The sequence below is a fragment of the Primulina tabacum genome, chromosome 4 (genome assembly GCF_025594145.1).
Source record: "Primulina tabacum isolate GXHZ01 chromosome 4, ASM2559414v2, whole genome shotgun sequence".
Taxonomy (NCBI): domain Eukaryota; kingdom Viridiplantae; phylum Streptophyta; class Magnoliopsida; order Lamiales; family Gesneriaceae; genus Primulina; species Primulina tabacum.
Genome location: NC_134553.1, coordinates 21,828,834 through 21,850,037, shown reverse-complemented (window position 1 = coordinate 21,850,037; position 21,204 = coordinate 21,828,834). Strand labels below are relative to the sequence as shown.

The following is a 21,204-nucleotide window of genomic DNA, read 5'->3' as shown; positions in this document are numbered from 1 at the left end:
TTTCTTACAATTATTTCATTATATTATTGCAAGATTTTCGGTTCTCACAATAAGTGGCCTGATTTTGCATCAGATCCTATAAATCTTCGCTTGATCTTGCAACAGATGGATTCAACCCTTTTGGTGACCTTAGTTCAAGATATAGTTGCTGGCCAGTTATTTTGTCAATTATAACCTTTCTCCATTGTTGTGCATGACAAAAGAAAATCTTATGCCGACATTACTGATTCCAGGTCCGAAGCAACCGGAAAATGATATAGATGTATACTTGGAACCCCTTGTGGAGGATTTGAAGGAGTTGTGGGAAACCGGTGTGGAGGCGTATGATTCATTTAGCAAGTCAATGTTCAATCTGAAGGCTATTTTGATGTGGACAATCAATGATTTTCTAGCTTATGGAAACCTAGCTGGATGTGCCACAAAAGGGAAACTCGGTTGCCCAATATGTGGTGAAAACATATGTTCTATGTGGCTTAAGTATAGTAGAAAATTTGCATACTTAGGCCACAGAAGATTTCTTGCTCCTAATCATCCTTTTCGTCAGAAAAAGAAGTGGTTTAATGGGAAAAAAGAGAGTAAAGGGAAACCTAGATCTTTGAATGGGATAGAAATTACTGATGCATTGAAAGATATTGAAAATGATTGGGGTAAAAAGAAAAAGGGTGAGACTGTCAACACTTTGAGGAAAAAGAGGAAGAAGCAGGATAGTTCAAAAGAAGTACAAAAACCAGTTCAAAGGTGGAAGAAAAAGTCAATTTTTTTCGATTTGCCATATTGGAGTGTAAGTTAACTTGCACTCTTTTCATTAGCTTTTGCAAATTTTTTTATTTTTTGTTCCTAAATTGTTAGAAATATTCTGAACTAACACTATGAAACTTGTTTATGGTTATCTTTAGGGCCTCCTGCTACGTCATAACTTAGATGTGATGTGTGTTGAAAAGAATGTCTGCGAGAATATCATAGGCACATTGTTAAACCTGAAGAAAAAATCCAAAGATGGTGTGAATGCTCGCAAAGATTTGGTACACTTAAAAATTAGACAAGAATTACATCCGCAAGAAAAAGGAGAAAATAAATATCATTTACCTGCTGCCCCGTACACACTGTCTAAAAAAGAAATGGATGTATTTTGCTCTAGGTTGAAGAAAATAAAGTTACCCGATGGATATAGCTCAAATATTGGTAACTGTGTTTCTGTAGAAGAGCGTAAGCTTATTGGGTTGAAATCACATGATTGTCATGTTCTGATGCAACAATTGCTATCAGTAGCATTGAGAGGTCTTCTACCGAAAGGTCCACGCAATGCTATATTTCTGTTGAGTGCATTTTACAATGAATTATGTCAAAGAGTATTAGACAGGAACCGTTTAGAACAACTCGAGGAGAATATTGCTGAAATTCTATGCATGTTGGAAAGGTATTTTCCACCCGCTTTCTTTACCATCTCGATTCACTTGACAATTCATTTAGCAAGAGAGGCTCGCTTGTGTGGGCCAGTCCAATTCCGTTGGATGTATCCATTTGAAAGGTATTAAGTAATCATTAATCGTTTTGATAAATTTTATATTTTGCTATCAACACTTATTTCATGTGAATTTTGCTATGTGATTTAGATTTATGAAAATACTAAAAGGGTATGTGAAGAACCGGGCAAGACCAGAAGGTTGTATAGCTGAGTGTTACCTCGCAGAAGAACGAATGGCATTTTGTAGTGCTTATATAAAAAATGCTTCTAGTATTGGTGTTCGTTCTAATAGGAACGATGATTTGGAAGATGGATTGTTAGAAGGTAGGCCAATTTCTAAAGGGAAAGAAAATATTTTAGAGGATCACGTGTTACAAGCTGCACATCGATATGTGTTGTTCAACACTGCAGAAGTTGAACCTTACTTACAGTGAGTGTAGTTAGTTTCATACTGTTAGTCTTGATTTATTACATATCTTGTGTATTCTAACATCTTCATTCAATGATTTTAATTAGGATGCACATTGACGAGCTGAAACAAACAGCTCATCGTTTCTTAAGTAATGAAACATTGTTACAAAAGCAACATATGGAAACATTTGCTGAATCGCTATCAAAACAGGATCATGTTAACTCTTCAGACCGAATTCAATGGCAATCACATGGTCCAAGAAAGCACGTTACATCTTATACGGGATATATTGTAAATGGACATCGGTTCCACACAATTGATGTTGGAAAGTCGACACAAGATAGTGGTGTTTCAATTGAAGCTGATACTGTTTGTCAATCTAATGCTAATGACAATTCACATACAGTAGGAAGACTATCATACTATGGGGTTATACGAGATATTGTTTTGCTAGACTACTATTCTTTCAAAGTGCCTGTTTTTAGGTGTGATTGGGCCAGGGCCAATCTTGGAACTGGTATCAAAATTGAAGATGGTTTTACACTGGTCAACTTACACCAAGGACTAAAAACTTTTGAAAGTGATCCTTTCATTTTAGCATCACAAGCAAAGCAAGTATTTTATTCCAGGGACAATGATGAAACAAATTGGTATGTGTTGCTAAAAGCGCCGCCTCGTGGTATTCATAACATGATTGTGCTTGAAGAAGATGCTTATACGTCATCAACACCTCTTGATGTGTCCCTACTTGAGATTAACATTACTGAGAAAGAACCGTATTCAAGGAATGAGTGTGAGGGAATCGATGTGACTGAGACATGACTGAAATTTTCAGCAACATATTTTATAGTTATTTATTTTGATTGATACATGTTTTTCTAAAGTTACGTAACTATTTATTTAGTGTTTAAATATATTTGTTTGCTTGTTTATTTTCAGTGATGGATCATGTCATATTACATGTTTATCAGGTCATTAAATAACATTCAAAAGATGAGCAAAATGGTCAAAAAACGTAGCAAAGGATCTTTAGACGAAATTCAGATGAGACATTAAATCTTGTTTTATTTTACTAAAGCACACTAGTATATTTCAATGTATCTTATTTCCATTTTACAATGTATCTTTTTTCCATTTTACAGGAAAATATATCTAATAAGTTATCGAGAATGGATTCTAACAATTCAGCTAATTCGTCACATGATTTGCATGACAAAGAACCAATTGATGATGAGAAAACAGATAAGAAAAAAGGACGGGGTGCATCAAAGTTGAAAATGGTTAGTGGCCAAGACAAGTGTAAAGAGCTGGAGCGTAATGAGTTTGGACAGTCGGTTGGAGATAATTCAATGCAGTATGTTTCTTTCCTAGGTTGCATGATAAAAGAATTTGTGCCTTATACAATAGATGGATGGAATGACATAAGCGAAGAAGTAAAGGATAGGATGTGGAGATGTCTTCGGGTAATATATTTAGTTACTTAATTTTTCATTTCCATTTTCATAACAAAATGTAGACATATTTTCTTGTTATTTAATGTACAGCTGGCTAAATTTATTGTGAAAAGAAATCAATTTTTCGAAAGTTGGCTAAATTGTGGCGCGATAGGAAATCCAAATTGAAAATACTTGTACGAGAAGCTAATACAAGTCGACTGGCTTAACGAGATCTCAATCTTTTGAAGCCTGAATTTATGGACCAAAATCAGTGGGACTTGTTTGTACAGAGGACATTATCACCTAACTTTCAATTAAGACTTCTGGACTCTTTTATGGTCACTTAGTACATTTGCTTTACCTTTCAATTTGTTGGTATTTGTAATTTTTGTGATGATTTATGGGCAAATCATTTTTAAAATATGCCAAAACGTGTGGCAAATATGAGGTGGGTGTAAATGTAAGACATGTAAACTATCATCTGTGGACTTGTATGCATAACACAATCAGCACCAGAATTGATAAACTATCATCCAGTAGATTACAGGGAAATACATAATCAGCACCTGAGCATAAAAAATAATTCACAACACAATTTTGGAACTGTAAGCAGTTTACAAGATCAAATGCAGGCACAAGCAACCTTTCTGTTTTTGATTCGAATTGTAGCCTTATGTTGCTTTATGGAACTCAGACCATAAGAAGAATGTTGGCATTGTTAAAATATGAAACTATTTACATTTACATTTACCTTTATCCTATAATTGATCTTTTTACATTTATGAAACCTTTTTGTTAAAAGAAACCTTTCCGTTAAAAGAATGTTGGCACAAGCAACATTTACATTTATCATATAATTGATCTTTTTATCATATGTATTATCCAAATGCCAGTATTACTTAAATTCAAAACAAATATGAAGGCCAGCTCAAAATTGTAATGATAAAGCATGAACGAAAAATGGATTGTTTAATTATATTGTCTATTTAGCTACAATTATCCAATGATCCAAGATTACCTTATGTCATTATCTTGATTTTCCTATAGCGTGCATACAAGCTTTGATGATAACAAGATCACATTTTGATTATGCGATTTTAACTAATTTCAGGAAAAGAGTGAAAGATTTAAAACGATGAGGAAAAAACAAGATCACATTCACACAATGAGCCGAAGAGGTTATGCTCGTTTGACTCACATTATTGTAAATATTTTTATGATTTTTATAATTTATGTAATTAGTAATGATATATACATCTTGAATTATGTTCTTACGATTTTGTATTTATTTCTATATTAAAGGAGAAGAGAAGCCCGGCAGACACAAAAATTACGAGATCGCAAGTTTGGATTGAAGGTCACAAGAAAAAAAAATGGGGAGCCTAGTACTCAAGCTGTTGGAGAGAAAATGGTAATAAAATAAATATTTTATTTTTAAAATATTAAACACAATTTTCTCCTTCTCGGTTTTATCGCATTTGCTCATATTTTTTTTTTTTTTGCAGAAAGAATTACAAGAATGTCCACCTGAATCTCAAAACACAACTAACATTGTTGATGATGCAATTAGCCTTGTGTTTGGCATGGAAGCTCGGGGTAGAGTGCGCGGAATGGGCTTCGGAGTTACACCATCGAAAGTTGGAGCTTCTGTGAAACAAAATGAAAATGTTCAACAACTTTAAACTATGGTACAAAGCCTTCAAAAACAAATGCAACAAAATCAGCTAGAAATGCAAGAAATGAGGTCCATGTTTTTACAAAGTATGAATCAACAAAATCAGCAAGAACATGTTAGTAAGTAAACAATATATAAAAAATATGTTTAGTATATACACACTTAAATGCTTTTGAATTATCATGATTACACCGCTTGACACGATTTGATTGTAAAATTAGGTTGCTAGTGGTGGCATTGGTAGCGGTATTGGGAATTAAGTTGGTAGTAATGGTGATATCGATATTGGTGCCAAGAAAAATGGTAATTTTGATCATGTTTTTCAGGTAATTATCCTTAAATTATGTATTTTTAAATCGCAAAATTTTTACAAAAATAGACATGGTTGAATCAATAACTTTTCATTGTTTATTAACACTCAAATTTGAGGAATGTGAGTCTTGGAGATATTCATGCTAATACTAATTGTAAGCTGCTTCATTGATGTGCTGATGAATTAGTTGTTGCAGAAGGTCGAATTGCATAAACAGATCCAAACACAAAAGTGCATCATGTTGTTCTTGGTAGATCTTGTTGGAAAGTTTGGGTGGATAAGGTTTTGGTGGAGAAGGTGGACCTAATTCGACCAAATGATGAAATGAAGTTTCTCGAGGACGCGATAGGAAGCATGGTAGCATGGTTATCTAAATTTATAGTATTGTGTGATTGATAAATATTCTACTGATTTGCGTGTATTGAAAGTTTAATCATTGTTATACCAGCTAGTTGTACAGATTTTGTATCTTGCTTTGGATTTTCAGACTTTCAGTATTGATATATGGAAAAACAATGACTTTTATCAATTTTGTGTTAATAAAACTTAAATTTGCACTAAATTTTTTGTAAAATTTTGGTTTATCGTTTTTGTCCATTCGATTAATTTTTTTTAACAAATTTGATTTTATCGGCTGCAAACGAACGATGTAGAATTTGTTTGCATGTTGTGGATATGAATATTAACGGCATACATTGAACGCTGTAGATAATATTATCCGCAACCTGCGTGCGCGTGCTATCGATAATAGCATATGCGGGTGCCGCCAATAATAGTATTAATGGAGCGCGAATGCACGCCGCAGAAAAGAGTATCTGATAAGAGTATTCGCGGCGCGCAAGCGCATGCCGTGGATAATACAATTAATGGCGTGCGAAGGCGCGCCGCAGATAACATTATCCACAACACGAGTGAGCACGCCGCGGATAACATTATCCATGGCGTGCAAAGGCGCGCCGCGGATAACAGTATCCGCGGCGTACATTTGCGCGCTGCGGATATTGTTATCCGCGGCACGCCTCCGCACGCGGCGGATAATCTTGAACTTTCAACAGCTTTCAGTTGTGCAGCGTGCGATGTGCGCTGAGGAAAAGGAATTTGCGCGCTGCGAAAAGTATTTTTTGTTGTAGTGTATACACCACAACTCAAATTCCGTATTGCAAAATGTTGGAAACTAAATTCCGGCGTTTGACAAAATATGAACCAACTGAAAATACGAACCAACTGATCGAGTAAACTGAACTCAGCAACTGGACTTAACAACTGAAATCAGCTGATATAATAAAGAAGACTGATCAGTTGATATATTCAGCCGTATGCTAAGCACCCTTCAACTGAACATGTCTCGGAAAATAACATTCAACCGTCAAGAGACATAGAAGATTGCAACGCCGCACTTCAATCAATACAGCTTAGAAAAATGCATTTCGGCGAAAGCAATTAAGACGCCGCATCACAATAAATGAAGCAAACAATGTCCAAGGAGTAATCAAGTAGAAATCAACGGATACAAAGATTCAAATTCATCTCAAGTTACCGTTGGAGAAAAGAAGCTTATAAATATGACAGAAGAACAGCTGAAGGAAAAGAGGGAGTTAACACTATTCAAAAGCTTGCTGTCACTCTGTCAAAATCTTAGCTCACTCTTACTTGATATATTCGTAGCAGTTAAGGCTACAATTTGAGCTCACTAGCAAGTTGTAATAATCGTTGAAATTCGATAGTGCTAAGATCAGTTACGCACTAAGAACATTATGTTAAACTAAGAGTTTAAGTTTTTGGTAGTGTTAAGTCCAAACTGAAGTGGGTCAGTACAATTCTTGTATTTGATCAAAGTATTTTAGTGGATATCCTATCCTTGAGATAGAAGGGGTGACGTATGAGTAATTAAATTCTCCGAACATCTAGAAACAACCCTTGCCTACTTTATTTCAGTTTCGTATTCTATCTTTCAGTCAGTTATTTTCCGCAACTACTTTAGTTTAACTGATTTTCATTGACCAACAAGATTCCGAGAATCAGTTTGTCACCAAACTGAACTCAAAATTAGAAAAGACCAGTTTTAACCGTGAGTGTTTATTCAACCCCCCCTTCTAAACACTCTTGATACGTTAATCGATCCTATCAAGTGGTATCAGAGCGGTTGAATCTTGTTCTTGAATACTTTTGATCTAAAAACTTGCCAGCATGACTTCATTCAACAAAATTCCCATGTTCTCCAGAGAAGAATTTGATGATTGGAAAATCAGAATGCAGGCTCATTTGGCTGCACAAGATGATGACATATGGTATGTCATAACTGATGGACCCATGAAGATTCTAAAAAAAAATACAGCAGTTGCCATTACAGAAGGAGCACCACAAAGAATAGAAAAGCCCAGAGATGAATGGACAACTGAAGATAAAAGAAAAGCAAATCTTGATAATGTGGCTAAAGACATTCTGTACAAAACGCTGGACAAAGTAACCTTCAGCAAAATAAAAATGTGTAAGACAGCCAAAGAAATTTGGGAAAAGCTGATCCAGCTGTGTGAAGGAAATGATCAAACCAAAGAAAATAAACTTTCTGTTACAGTGCAAAAGTTTGATAACATCAAAATGAAAGCAGGAGAATCGATGCACGAGTATGATGAAAGAGTAAGCAGTATCATCAATGAGCTAAATGCACTTGGAAAAGTGTATACCAACAAAGAGATTGCACTAAAGGTAATAAGAGGTCTTCCCAAGGAATGGGATGTCAAGACCATGGCAACGAGGGAGTCCAAAGATCTGAACCAAATCGAACTTCATGATCTGTTTGCTGATTTAAAGGCCTATGAATTTGAGCTGCAGACCAGAGAAGGAGAACCATCTACGTCTGCAGCCACAACTGCTCTAGCTGCTATCAGAACTGAACCAATCAGTTCAGTCGAAAAATCTGCTGATCAGTTGAGTAATGATGCTATGTCATTGTTCATCAAAAAATTTGGAAGGTTCATGAGAAAGAATCAAGGGAACTTCCAGAAGCCATACCAAAGGAACAATTCCAAAGATGAACCAAATGCCTGCTATAACTGTGGCAAATCAGGTCACTTCATTGCTGATTGTCCTAAACCCAAGAAGGACAGTCAAGGCTCAACTGATAGAAGAAAGAAATCATATGAACGCAAAAGAAGACCCAAGGAAGATAAGAAGGTCATCAGAAAGAAACATGAGGTACTCTTAGCTGAAGAAAACAAATCTAAATGGGCAGAAACTGACAGTGAAGAGTCGGAACCAGAAAGCTCATGCAGCTCTAGTGATGATGAGGAAGTAAAGTGCTTGATGGCTAATGATGCAGCAGAAGAATCATCTAGCCAACAGGTATTTGATTTCAGCTCAACTGATTTCACACGAGAAGATTTCATTCTAACACTACATGACATGGTAATTGAGTATCAAAAGCTTGCATCATCATTTGAAGAAATCAAAGCAAAGCAAACTGATCCCACAGACAGTAAAACAAAAACTGATGAATCAGTCGATGGGTTGAGTCTAAAAAGGGAAATTGCAGAGTTAAAAGCAGAAAGAAACAAAAACCAGTCATTAATACAGAAGTTGATGCTTGAAAACTCAAAACAAACTGAGCTTATTCAGTCTTGGAACAAATCATCTACTGCACCAAATGAGATGCAGATTTCACAAAAATCAGTTTCTGATAAAACTGGTTTAGGGTTCAACACTCAAGGAGAAATGTATCCAAATGATACTCAACCAAAGCTAACAATAGACAAAGGGAAATACATTCACTTTGTCAAATCAGCAGTGGTACAAGAACAAATTGAGCCCAGTAAACTGATTGAGCAACCTACTGAGAATATGAACAAGGCTAGAAGATATGGGATTGGTTATAGTCAAAAATTCTCAACTGATTCACTAAGTCAGTCATCAAAGAGATTTTACAAAAACTATTCGAATGGCTATTCCAATTACTATAACTGCAAGCCAGTTCAGAAGAGACATAGACTGAACAATCAGTTGAATAAAGCTAAAACACATATTGTATCATCCGTACACTACACAAGCACACAAAAGCCGAGAAAAACCATTTGGAATACAGCTACTGGAAAGTCTGTTAGACTAATCCAAGTATGGGTTCCTAAAGGACTAATCAGTTCAGGACCCAAATAGATATGGGTACCAAATTATATTATGTGTGTGACTGCAGGTAACAGGTACAAACAAGAACTCAATATGGTATTTGGACAGTGGATGTTCGCGACATATGACAGGAGATGCAAGTGTGCTATCTCAACTGATCAAATACAGTAGTCCAAATATCAGTTTTGGGGACAATTCCAAAGGTAGAACTGTGGGTAAGGGTAAGCTTATCCATGGTAACTTTACTTTTAAAGATGTTCTATTAGTAGAAAACCTGAAGTATAACTTGATCAGCATCAGTCAGTTATGCGACAGTGGATTCTCAGTACATTTTGACAAAAACTCATGTTCAGTCAAAACTTCAACTATTGAAATCATACTAACTGGCAAACGTTGTGAAAAAACATATAAAATCAGTTGCAATGATCAAATTTATGCACCAGTTTATTTTATTGCTTTTAAATCATCTAAAAACTGGTTGTGGCATAAGAGACTAAACCATTTAAACTTTAAAACCATTGCCTATCTGAGTAAACATGAACTTGTAACTGGTTTGCCGAAAATAGACTTTTCAAAAGAAAAACTTTGCTCAGCATGTCAGTATGGTAAACAAGTACGATGTTCTTTTAAAAACAAGGGTTGTAAATCTTCATCCCGATGCTTAGAACTGTTGCACATGGATCTCTTTGGTCCTATACAAGTCATGAACTTAGGGGGAATGAAATACACCTTGGTAGTCGTAGATGATTTTTCAAGATTTACTTGGGTTATTTTTCTCAAATCTAAAGACCATACTGCTTCACAACTGATAAAGCTCTTCAAAAGACTTTTAAATGAAAAATCAGTTGGAATTGATGGAATCAGATCAGATCGAGGAACTGAATTCATCAATCAAACTCTTTCAAATTTTCTAGAGAATGCTGGAATTAAGCATGAGCTCTCAGCAGCCAGAACTCCTCAGCAAAATGGTGTAGCTGAGAGAAGAAATCGGACCCTTAAAGAAGCTGCTAAAACAATGCTTGCTGATTCTGGTATTTCTCAAAGGTTTTGGGCAGAGGCAGTAAACACTACGTGTTATACTCAGAACAGATCAATGATTAATAAGAATCATATTAAAACACCATATGAGATCTGGCATGGAAGAAAAAGTATAATTACTTATTTCAAAATATTCGGCTGCAGATGTTTTATCCTTGATAATGGTAAAAATTATTTAAAAGCATTTGATGCTAAATCTTCAAAGGGAATATTTCTTGGATACTCATCAGTTAGTATAGCTTATAGAGTCTTCAACAAGAAAACCCTAAATGTTGAAGAATCAGCTCATGTTGATTTCGATGAAACTGAACTAACTGATAAGCCAACTGATCAAGTTGAGCTAGTTGATCGATTTACAGATATCAGTTTGGAAGAAGATGACAAAAATGAATGTCATAATAATCAAAACATATTTCAAACACCTGAACCAGAAGTACTGGATAAATCAGATGCACAGGAAGTCGTTGCTAATGATCAGTTGATAGAGCATAATGATAACATTCAAATACCAGTTGACGAAGCACCAACTGAGACTGAAAACTGTATTCAGTTACCAACTGAAGAAATTGCTGATACAACAAATACTGAGTACAGATGGTGAAAATCACATCCACCTGAGCTGGTAATAGGAAATCCATATGATCCAGTAAGAACTGGCAATCAAATGCTAAATTTATTTATCTATTCAGCTTTTGTCTCACAACTAGAACCAAATAAAACTGATGAAGCTCTTGCTGATCCTAACTGGGTAAATGCAATGCAAGAAGAGCTAAATCAGTTCACTTATAACAATGTCTGGAACTTAGTTCCAAGACCAATTTCAAAAACTATTATAGGGACAAAATGGGTATACAGAAGTAAACTGAACGAGGATGGTTCAGTTGTGCGCAATAAAACGAGACTGGTAGCACAAGGATATAGGCAAGAGGAAGGAATTGATTACGATGAAACATATGCACTGGTTGCAAGATTGGAGGCAATCAGAATATTCCTTGCCTATGCTTCATTCAAGAACTTCAAAGTCTATCAAATGGATGTAAAAAGTGCATTCCTAAATGGCCAGCTACAAGAGGAAGTATATGTTGAAGAACCCCCAGGTTTTGTAAATTACAACTTTCCTGATCATGTATATCATTTGAACAAAGCATTATATGGTCTTAAACAAGCTCCCAGAGCTTGGTACGAAACTCTCTCAAAATTTCTAACTGATCATGATTTTTCTATTGGATCAGTTGATAAAACCTTGTTCAAATTTACTAAGAATAATCACATTTTATTAGTTCAAATTTATGTTGATGATATCATATTTGGGTCAACAAACCCCAAATTATGCGAAAAGTTTGCTAAGCTGATGCAGGATAAGTTTGAAATGAGCATGATGGGTGAACTGACATTCTTTCTTGGACTGCAAGTGAAGAAACTGGAGACTGGCATATTCATCAGTCAGACTAAATATACAAGGAGCTGCTGAAGAAATTTGGCATGGAATCATGTTCAGCTGCAAATACTCCCATGAGCTCATCAGTAAAATTGGACACTGATCAAGGGGAAATATCAGTTAAGGCGACATTATATCGAGGTTTAATAGGGTCATTGTTATACCTAACTGCCAGTCGCCCTGATATTGTATTTGTTGTGTGTATGTGTGCTAGATTTCAAGCAAATCCTAAGCAATCACATTTCTCAGCTGCTAAAAGAATTTTGAAATATCTTAAGGGTACACAAAATGTTGGGTTATGGTATTCTAAAGACTCTACTTCCAATTTAGTTGGATATTCAAAGGCAGATTATGCAGGATGTAAGCTTGATCGTAAAAGTACAAGTGGATCTTGTCAGTTTCTAGGAGACAGATTGATCTCTTGGTTCAGCAAGAAGCAGACATCTATAGCTACCTCAACAACTGAAGCACAATACCTTGCTGCTGGTAGTTGCTGTGCACAACTGATCTGGATCCAGCAACAACTGAGAGATTATGGAGTAATTACAAATAATTCGCCCATATTTTGTGACAATACGAGTACAATTTCCATCACCTATAATCCAGTTCTTCACTCAAGGACAAAGCATATAGATGTCAGACACCACTTCATTAGAGATCATGCTTTGAAGAAGGACATTAGACTGGAGTATATATTAACTGAGCAACAAGAAGCTGACATCTTCACCAAACCATTACCCGAGACTAAGTTTTCTTACTTTCGCAATATTCTTGGTTTAATTGATCTGTCTTAAAATTATTACTAATGTTGCTTTACTAATAGAATTATCTGCAGAAAATAAGAACACAACAAATTGAAAATAATATTTTATTAAGAATACCATCGATCCCAGTTTACAGAAGATATCATAGAACCAACTGAATCCTGCAATTCTCTAATTCAATTATTCAACTCATAAATTTGGACTCTAGAAAATGACCTAGTTGTAGAAATCTTGTCAACCACATGCCATTCCTTCCATAACATTGCTTCTAACAGACATTTGTCATCAATCAGATCTGTAACATGCTTAACTTCAAAACGATCAATGTATTTTCTTGCTGTTGCTGCTTGAGCACGAGTAGGAACTGCACCACTACTACTTACCCTCTGCAAATCATGAATCTTGAACCATGTTGACATCACTTTCATCAAGACATATTCTTCCATTGTCTTCTTCAATTCTTCTAAATAAGGACTTAATTGCTCATTAACTTGAATATGCGAACTACTGCATGCATCAGAGCTACTTGAATCCGACATATTGAACTATTATTGTCTCACATTCTATCATCTTATTTATAGACATATGAAATTTAAATGTTGAAGAAACTGAAGAGACTCAAATCAACCGAAGCGTCTTTCTCATTTACCGAGGCTTCTTAACTATCAGTTGTTCATTATCAACTGATATCAGTTTGACATTTACTACTTAACGCTTAACCAGTCATCAGTTCATCTGTTTATGATCGTAATTCATATATAATAACTAATGAAACTTATTATTTGCAGGAAAAAGAAAAAAAAGTTAAGCCAAAATAAATGTTTCATTCAACCATAAATATTTGCTTGGATTACATCATTATATTTCTCTTCTACAACAATTATCCACATCTTCAACCAAGCAGATAAAGGTCCAGTAGATATCTTGGAAAAGCTGTGAGAACCAGCTATGCGCCTAAGGATCTTCAGCTCCTTTCGAAGCATCAGCTGATAGATATGACCATCTGTGAAGATATCCACCCACACAGCTATGTGCAAGTGCTTCCACACTTTTCTCAACTCTGCCATCAGCTCGGGAGTGGTAGCCTCGCTAGTATTATACAGGAACTCAAGCTTCTGAAGCTTCTCCCAGTAGTGAAGACTCTCATAGAAGACTTCATCTTCTATCACAGCCTTCCTAGTCTCCAAAGAAAATGGCGAAGCACTCGAGCTACTAGCATCTGCCATTCTTTTTACTTTGAATATGTTTTTCAATATGACTGAAACTAACCATGTCACTTCTACTTATAGCCAAGAGTCAAGGAAGATGAAGGGTCGTCAACGTTTCAACAAACAATAATCTTACTGACCTTTAAATTTATTTTATATCGTCGCTTTATTTATTTTATGCATCGATTAAGGGGCAATATCAGTTTTGAAGAGGTTAACAGAGAAGACAATTGTTTGTGAACTCTCAACTGAAATGAATCAGTTTCCCAACTGATCGTTCAGCTGGATATTTTACAAATCTTCTCACATAAGTTAACAAATTTAAAACTTATTATATTCCAAATCAACTGACGTGACTGCACATTAATAACGTGGCCTATTTTAAACCGTTCATCTTTTTCACAAACGCCCACAACACACGTACACATAGTTTTACTCAAAATTTTTAATGGACTGACACGTGTCTCGAATTTGAACAGTCACGAACAACTGTACTAAGTCCGCTTCAATTCAGTTTTATTCTTACGCATACAATCAGTTTCTAATAGTATACTAATTCCAGAGCTTATCGTTTACGAATTTCATATCATTTTATCTGTCGAAATGGCGAATCAAATCCCAGCTTACATGTTGAACGCTATGGCCATTGATTTTGACTCAGTTTTATCAGTTCAAGAAGCTGATGTTAAGAACGTTTTTCTGAAGATTGAATCTGCTGGTCTCAGAATGTTTTTGGGACAATCTTCGCAGGAAATATACCCCAAGGAAGTAAATGACTTCTATATGAAGGGGTTTGTCACTGCTGATGAAAGCATCTCTGTAACTGCCAATAATCAGCTGTTGATCCTATCTGAAGAAACCTTCGGAGAAATTTTCTCTTTGCCAACTGATGGGTACGTCAATGTCTCTGAAATCAAAACATCTGACATTGAGGAAATGCAATCTTTGCTATCTGCTGATGGACGGAAAATCAAAATTTCCGATCCAAAGAAAGAGCTGAAACCAGAAATACAGTTATTAGCCGACATTGTGGCGAAGGGCATATTGGCTAAGGCCGGATCTTATGCTGCCCTTACACTTGAGAAATTTCAGGTGATGACCATCATCATGGGAGAAAAGAAAGCCAACTGGAGACATATTATTTTCAATACTCTGAAGAATATGTTTCAATCAACCAAACAGTCAAGAGGCTTTGCCATCCCAATCAGTTATCTTTTGAGACTAAAGGGATTGGTAGCTGACAATGCTGGAACATCATCAAAGTTCAAAGTCTTCACTGCTAAAAACATCTTGCCACCAAAAACCAAACAGGATATTGGATCGCAATCACCTGCTCCAAAATCATCTAAGAAGGCCAAAACTTTGGCCCAACTGAAAACTGCAAAACGAAAACTGATACTCATTGAATCAGATTCGGAGAAAACTCCTTCTCCTAAGCTTGTCAAGAGACCGAGGACGAAAAGAACTAAACAAATAACAGCGGTGGAAGTCATTCCAACTGAGAAAATTACTCAATCAGCTGCCCAACAGCCTATTCAGGCTATCCCTTTGTAGGTAGTCCCACCTGATGATTCAGTTACTAAAGAAAAGGCACCCGCTAAGGTAAGAGCTCCTTTGACTCATGTAAATCGACCTACCATTTTTCCTCGGGCCAGATCTAAAGGTGTTATATTGAGGGAACTAGTGGAAACCACTCACTCTGGTTTGGATATTCCTCACATTATCACAACTGAAAAAGGAAAGGGCAAGCTAGTTGAAGAACCAAGGCCATCTAATACCATCCAAACTCACATTGACCTGGTTTGGGAACAGGTCAACGCATTTGCCACTTCGAAATTAAAATCTTTTGATAATTGGAAAAGTTTTAGGACTGAGATTTTTGCCAAAGAGTTGAAGCACAAATCCCAACTGAAAAAGTTTACTAAACTTGAAGCAATTGTGCTGAAAATAGTCAAAGCTGCTACTATTGGCCAAGCATTGGAAAGGCAAAAATATTTCTTTGATCAAATTCGAGCCAAAAAGCTGACTAGAATGGTTGTAAAGCTGAAATCCAACTACAATCCCACAGGTCCAACTGCATATAATGATAGAGCTGTGATCACGCAACTGGACATAGATCTCAGTGGTCTACAAGGTGAAATCAGATATTGGGAACAGGATCAGGAATTGGTTCTTCCTGACAAATCCTCCAATTCAAATGCAGAAAAAGATTCATCCTCCTCCCAACAGAACGAGCCATCTCCACAACCGGCTGCTGAAGAGTCAGTTCAGGATATGCCTCAATCTTCTCAGGTTGAACATCAGCTGTATTCTGAAACTGAACTATCTTTTGCAAACATTGATGAAATCATTCAGGCTGTAGCTCTGGAAGATCAGCTAGAAGAAATACATTATGAATCAGTTGCTCCTTCAACTGAACAACCATAACAAGAAATTCAGATACCATCTGAAGAACTAGTTGAACCACTTGCTGCTGAAGAGCCAGTCCCAGATTCAATGCAAGAACAACAAGAAGCACCAGTTCAGCCAGAAATCTCTGCTGAACAAGTCACTCAAACTGATGAACTAGAAAAATCTCCAGGTCAAGCAGTTGCTGAAAATGTGGTGAGTCGATTGCTCATTCAAACAAAGGAGCCAGAACCAAGTTCAGTAAACTCTCAACAAGAGGCACCAGTGGAAACTGACCAAGCGTTATCTGTTGATCAAAATCCACTTTCACCACCTCAAATTCACGAAGAAATTGCTGCAACTGACATTCTAGCACAGACTGTTTCTGAAACGATATTATCTGATAGGACCATGGTGGTCTTTGATCAAGTCTCACATGAACCAAGAACATATAATCAGTCACCTCCACTTCAATCCACAGAAATGGATCTTGTTCTTGAAGAAATCCAGAATATGCAGCACAATATGCAGCAGATGATTACTGAAATCAAGAAAATTCAATCCACACAATTGTCTCATACTGTCAAATTGGATTCTTCAATTGAATATGATTCAGCAAAACTGAAAGACATTCAAGCAAACATGGATTCTCTTACCCGAACTGTACTTGAGATGAAGAATAACAGAGATCTAGCTCAAAGTCTCTATACAACTCAGGATCTAATCAGTCAACGAGTTGAGCGATTGGAAACTTCTGTTTCTAATAAAATGGAATTGCTGCAGACTTGTTTACAAACTGCTGTCTCAAGTATCTCCGCGGATGTCAAAATTCTTTCCACTGACGTTCGAAAATTATCTGAGAAGATGGATTTGTTTGACAAAAAGGGGGAAGAAATCAAAGATCAAAGAGCATCTTGAGAAACAGCAGAAGCAGTTAATCAGATTATTAGATTCAGCTGTTATTAAATCAAGATCCCTTTCAGTTCAAGAAATTCAATCTTTTATTTTATCTACAATGAGCTCAGATGTTCAGTTATTATTTACTTAGTTTTGTCAAACACCATAAAGGGGGAAATTGTTGGAAACTAAATTCCGGCGTTTGACAAAATATGAACCAACTGAAAATACGAACCAACTGATCGAGTAAACTGAACTCAGCAACTGGACTTAACAACTGAAATCAGCTGATCTAATAAAGAAGACTGATCAGTTGGAAACTGATTAGTTGATATATTCAGCCGTATGCTAAGCACCCTTCAACTGAACATGTCTCAGGAAAGAACATTCAACCGTCAAGAGACATAGAAGATTGCAACGCCGCACTTCAATCAATACAGCTTAGAAAAGCGCATTTCGGCGAAAGCAATTAAGACGCCGCATCACAATAAATGAAGCAAACAATGTCCAAGGAATAATCAAGTAGAAATCAACGGATACAAAGATTCAAATTCATCTCAAGTTACCGTTGGAGAAAAGAAGCTTATAAATATGACAGAAGAACAGCTGAAAGAAAAAAGGGAGTCAACACTATTCAAAAGCTTGATGTCACTCTGTCAAAATCTTAGCTCACTCTTACTTGATATATTCGTAGCAGTTAAGGCTACAATTTGAGCTCACTAGCAAGTTGTAATAATGGTTGAAATTCGATAGTGCTAAGATCAGTTATGCACTGAGAACATTCTGTTAAACTAAGAGTTTCAGTTTTTGGCAGTGTTAAGTCCAAACTGAAGTGGGTCAGTACAATTCTTGTATTTGATCAAAGTCTTTTAGTGGATATCATATCCTTGAGATAGAAGGGTTGACGTAGGAGTAATTAAATTCTCCAAACATCCAGAAACAACCCTTGCCTACTTTATTTCAGTTTCATATGCTATCTTTCAGTCAGTTATTTTCTGCAACTACTTTAGTTTAACTGATTGTAATTGACCAACAAGATTCCGAGAATCAGTTTGTCAGCAAACTGAACTCAAAATTAGAAATGACCAGTTTTAACTGTGAGTGTTTATTCAACCCCCCCTTCTAAACACTCTTGATACGTTAATCGATCCTATCACAAAATGACGTAAAACTTGTGTATGTAATCTTTGACACACACACGTTAAACAAGTGTTAGCTGGAAGGTGATGCCCTCAGTCTAGACTAGAAGTTCAGTTATGCAGGTGGTAAGTCCTAAGTCGGGTGGGTTTGTACAAGGTATTATATAAATCAATGTCTTCAAGTTGATCCTATCCGAGGTGGTAGAAGGGGTGACGTAGGAATAGTTGAAGTCTTCGAACATCCATAAACATATCTTGTGTATTAAGTGTTTAACTGTGTATTAAACTGATTTGATCAGTTGAGCTGATAACAGTTCAGTTAAGTCCATAGCTGAACTGATAGAAACTGGAACTGATTCCCCGTATTTCAGTCGATCAGCTTACACAAGCTAAAAGCCTTTTTAAAATACATCAGTTTTTCTTAAAGAAGATTACTTCGATTGTGAGGGCCTGTGCTCCTGATTGATTTTTAATTATCAAAAAACCAGGATTTATTAGCGTAAACAGCGAAAACGAGTAAAAATTTTCCATTTTGGGCCTACAGAAATTTTGGCATCTAACACTCAATAATACAACCATACAAATACACGAGGCATCTCCTCGACAAATGACTAAATATATAGTATAAATATCTGGGACTCCCAACTCAAACCGACTCACTGGGCTCCACTAGCAGACGCTCCGCTAGCTACATCAGAACCACCTGTATAACCTGCTATGGAATCACAAAACAAACCATAGCAGCCCTGAGGGAGAGTGGTCAAATCCCAGTACGAAGATCAAATAAATTACAGCATAAATAAATGACATGTAATGAAATCAATGCAATGCATGTAGGGTACCAATAATCTCGAGAATCAAACTGGATCCAAAGAAACGATAGCAACAACTGTGGCCACATGTGCCAGGGGTGTGATATGTCAAATACGCCCTCGGCCCTGCACATCTGCATCAGGGGTGTCAGTCTGCAGAACTGCTCGGCCCTTCCGCTAGTCATCAGAGGTTTGACACTTAAACGCCCTCGGCTCTGATGTCTAAATAACTCATACAAGAGTAAACAGAAATCTCGGAAACAACGGAGTCATGGCTCGATATGAATGCATGCTCAACAATGCATATAAATCCACAGATTATTCCAATATATTTAAAAACTCACATTTATTTTTTTAAAGAATGAGGAATAATCTTAAAAGACACCCAAACAGCACAAAGAGCACATAAACACATAATTCTCATAAAATCACATCAATTAAATTACATGTCGTTATAGACGCTGTAAAGAATCGATCAATCCATACCTTAACCTTCAAATTAAATTACAACAATAGTTTATGAACTCCTTGGAGCTTCCTGGCTATTAAAACCTGTGGAAAATAATTTATTTCCATCAAATAAAGATTCAACTCTCAGCCAAAAACAAGTTACTAATTTCGGCTTGGACCTAAGCTCGGTTTTAAGGTCATAACTCACCAAAACTTAACCAAAACACACTTATCATACATGGCTGGAATCCTAACTTAAAATCCCATATTTAATCAGAAGACATCAGAAAGAAATTCAATAATCTCGACACTGAAAAACTCCCAAAACCAAAAACCATGAGACATAAGTTCTGTGACAGATCCAAGTTTGACACCTATGAGTATAAAATTAATATCTAACTCATCATTGACCTAAATCGATATTCGTCAATTGGAGATGAAAGAAAACGCAAATATCTAAATTTTTTAGAAGAAACCATTTCCAGAATCCTAATAGATAAATCCCAGAATTATAAAGAAGACGCTACTACCAACACAATTCGCGGACAGCAATCTGTACTGAGCAGTTTCGGCAAACGAAGCATAACTATTTCAATTCTTAATGGAATTTAACGATTTTTGTATCAATACGAAGACCACACATAGATCTACAACTCTTATTTGAATCAAAAGTTCATAATTGGAGCTCATAAATGTCATAAACTCCAAATACAGTAGCTAATCTACGCAGCTCCCACACAGAATTCCCTTTTTACACCTTTTGATAGAAAAATCATATCAAATCCATTTTTAAATAGAATTCAATTTCGTCAGTGGCTACAGAAAGCCTACACATAGAGCTATGTGTTCTATTTGAACCACAAGTCAAGATGCTTGGTGAAAACCACACAAAAACACGAAAGCCAAAACCTGCAACTCGAAAACAGAAACCAACTTCTACTACCATGAACAAAACTTAAAACCTAGGTTTAGGGATTACCTTCAAAAGCTTCCCTTGAACTGAAATAGGGTTGGAAATGAGATCTTCAAGCCTTAAAGTACACAAATTACGCAAGAATTAAGGCTGGAAAAGAAAACATAACAGCAAGGGCTCATTAGGAGCTTGTTTCTTACTTGCTCTTGCTTTAAACCAACTTTTGAGCTGCTGAACTATCTTCAAGGAAGAAGACACTGCGATTACTGGAGGTGAAGAGATGAGCAGCGGGTTGAAAGCTAAGCACGAAAGAGAACAAAATAGATGCCAAGAGAAGAAACGAGAAGGTTGAGAGGAAATGGATTGGTCTTGGGGTAAATGGGTTTCCTATAACACATATACACATATATACATGTATCCAATTAGCCCAAAAGCTAGAATGTGACTCGGTCCAAATATTTACAACTAACGTGTGTTATTAAACATCGAGTATAATTATTTGGTTTCCTGTAATCCCAATATTTTTCTAATCCATATGTTTAACACACAAGTATAATTATTTGGCTTAATTATTTTAATTTAGCACTTTAAAATAATTATTTCTAATTCTTGCCAAATACTGAATAATTAAATTTGGGTTCTCACATCAAGTGTTTTCGGCTTGGTTTCAAAACAAACTCGATCTAATTCATCTGTGTATACATTCTTAGAACAAGAGCTATTGCAGTTTATTGAGA

General features: G+C 36.1%; 1 protein-coding gene and 2 long non-coding RNA genes across 4 annotated transcripts; 2 read left to right on the top strand and 1 right to left on the bottom strand.

Annotated features, from left to right (window-relative positions):
* Positions 1 to 74: 74 nt before the first annotated feature.
* LOC142541591 (uncharacterized) lies at positions 75 to 2,840 on the top strand. Its single transcript, XM_075648090.1, has 4 exons — positions 75 to 781; positions 897 to 1,528; positions 1,614 to 1,895; positions 1,982 to 2,840. Exons 1-4 carry the CDS (start codon positions 194 to 196, stop codon positions 2,697 to 2,699), a joined length of 2,220 nt encoding a protein of 739 aa, XP_075504205.1. The 5' UTR covers positions 75 to 193; the 3' UTR covers positions 2,700 to 2,840.
* Positions 2,841 to 4,340: 1,500 nt separating this feature from the next.
* Positions 4,341 to 5,662, top strand: LOC142541590 (uncharacterized). 2 transcript variants are annotated; one of them, XR_012819408.1, is made up of 5 exons: positions 4,341 to 4,517; positions 4,616 to 4,724; positions 4,819 to 5,103; positions 5,210 to 5,314; positions 5,501 to 5,662. It is a non-coding gene; the product is annotated as an uncharacterized LOC142541590 (long non-coding RNA). The 2 variants fall into 2 exon arrangements; XR_012819407.1 differs by having other exon boundaries at positions 5,498 to 5,662.
* Positions 5,663 to 18,856: 13,194 nt separating this feature from the next.
* LOC142541589 (uncharacterized) lies at positions 18,857 to 20,814 on the bottom strand. The gene is made up of 3 exons (XR_012819406.1): positions 20,668 to 20,814; positions 19,135 to 19,656; positions 18,857 to 19,004 (listed from the first exon to the last, which is right to left on the bottom strand). It is a non-coding gene; the product is annotated as an uncharacterized LOC142541589 (long non-coding RNA).
* Positions 20,815 to 21,204: the final 390 nt, after the last annotated feature.

Bases quoted from the DNA above. Each gene is read 5' to 3' on its own strand.
- LOC142541591 (XM_075648090.1), top strand. From the start codon at position 194: ATGACAAAAGAAAATCTTATGCCGACATTACTGATTCCAGGTCCGAAG. The intron at 782-896 runs GTAAGTTAACTT...GGTTATCTTTAG, and splicing joins TCGATTTGCCATATTGGAGT to GGCCTCCTGCTACGTCATAA. The intron at 1,529-1,613 runs GTATTAAGTAAT...TATGTGATTTAG, and splicing joins TGGATGTATCCATTTGAAAG to ATTTATGAAAATACTAAAAG.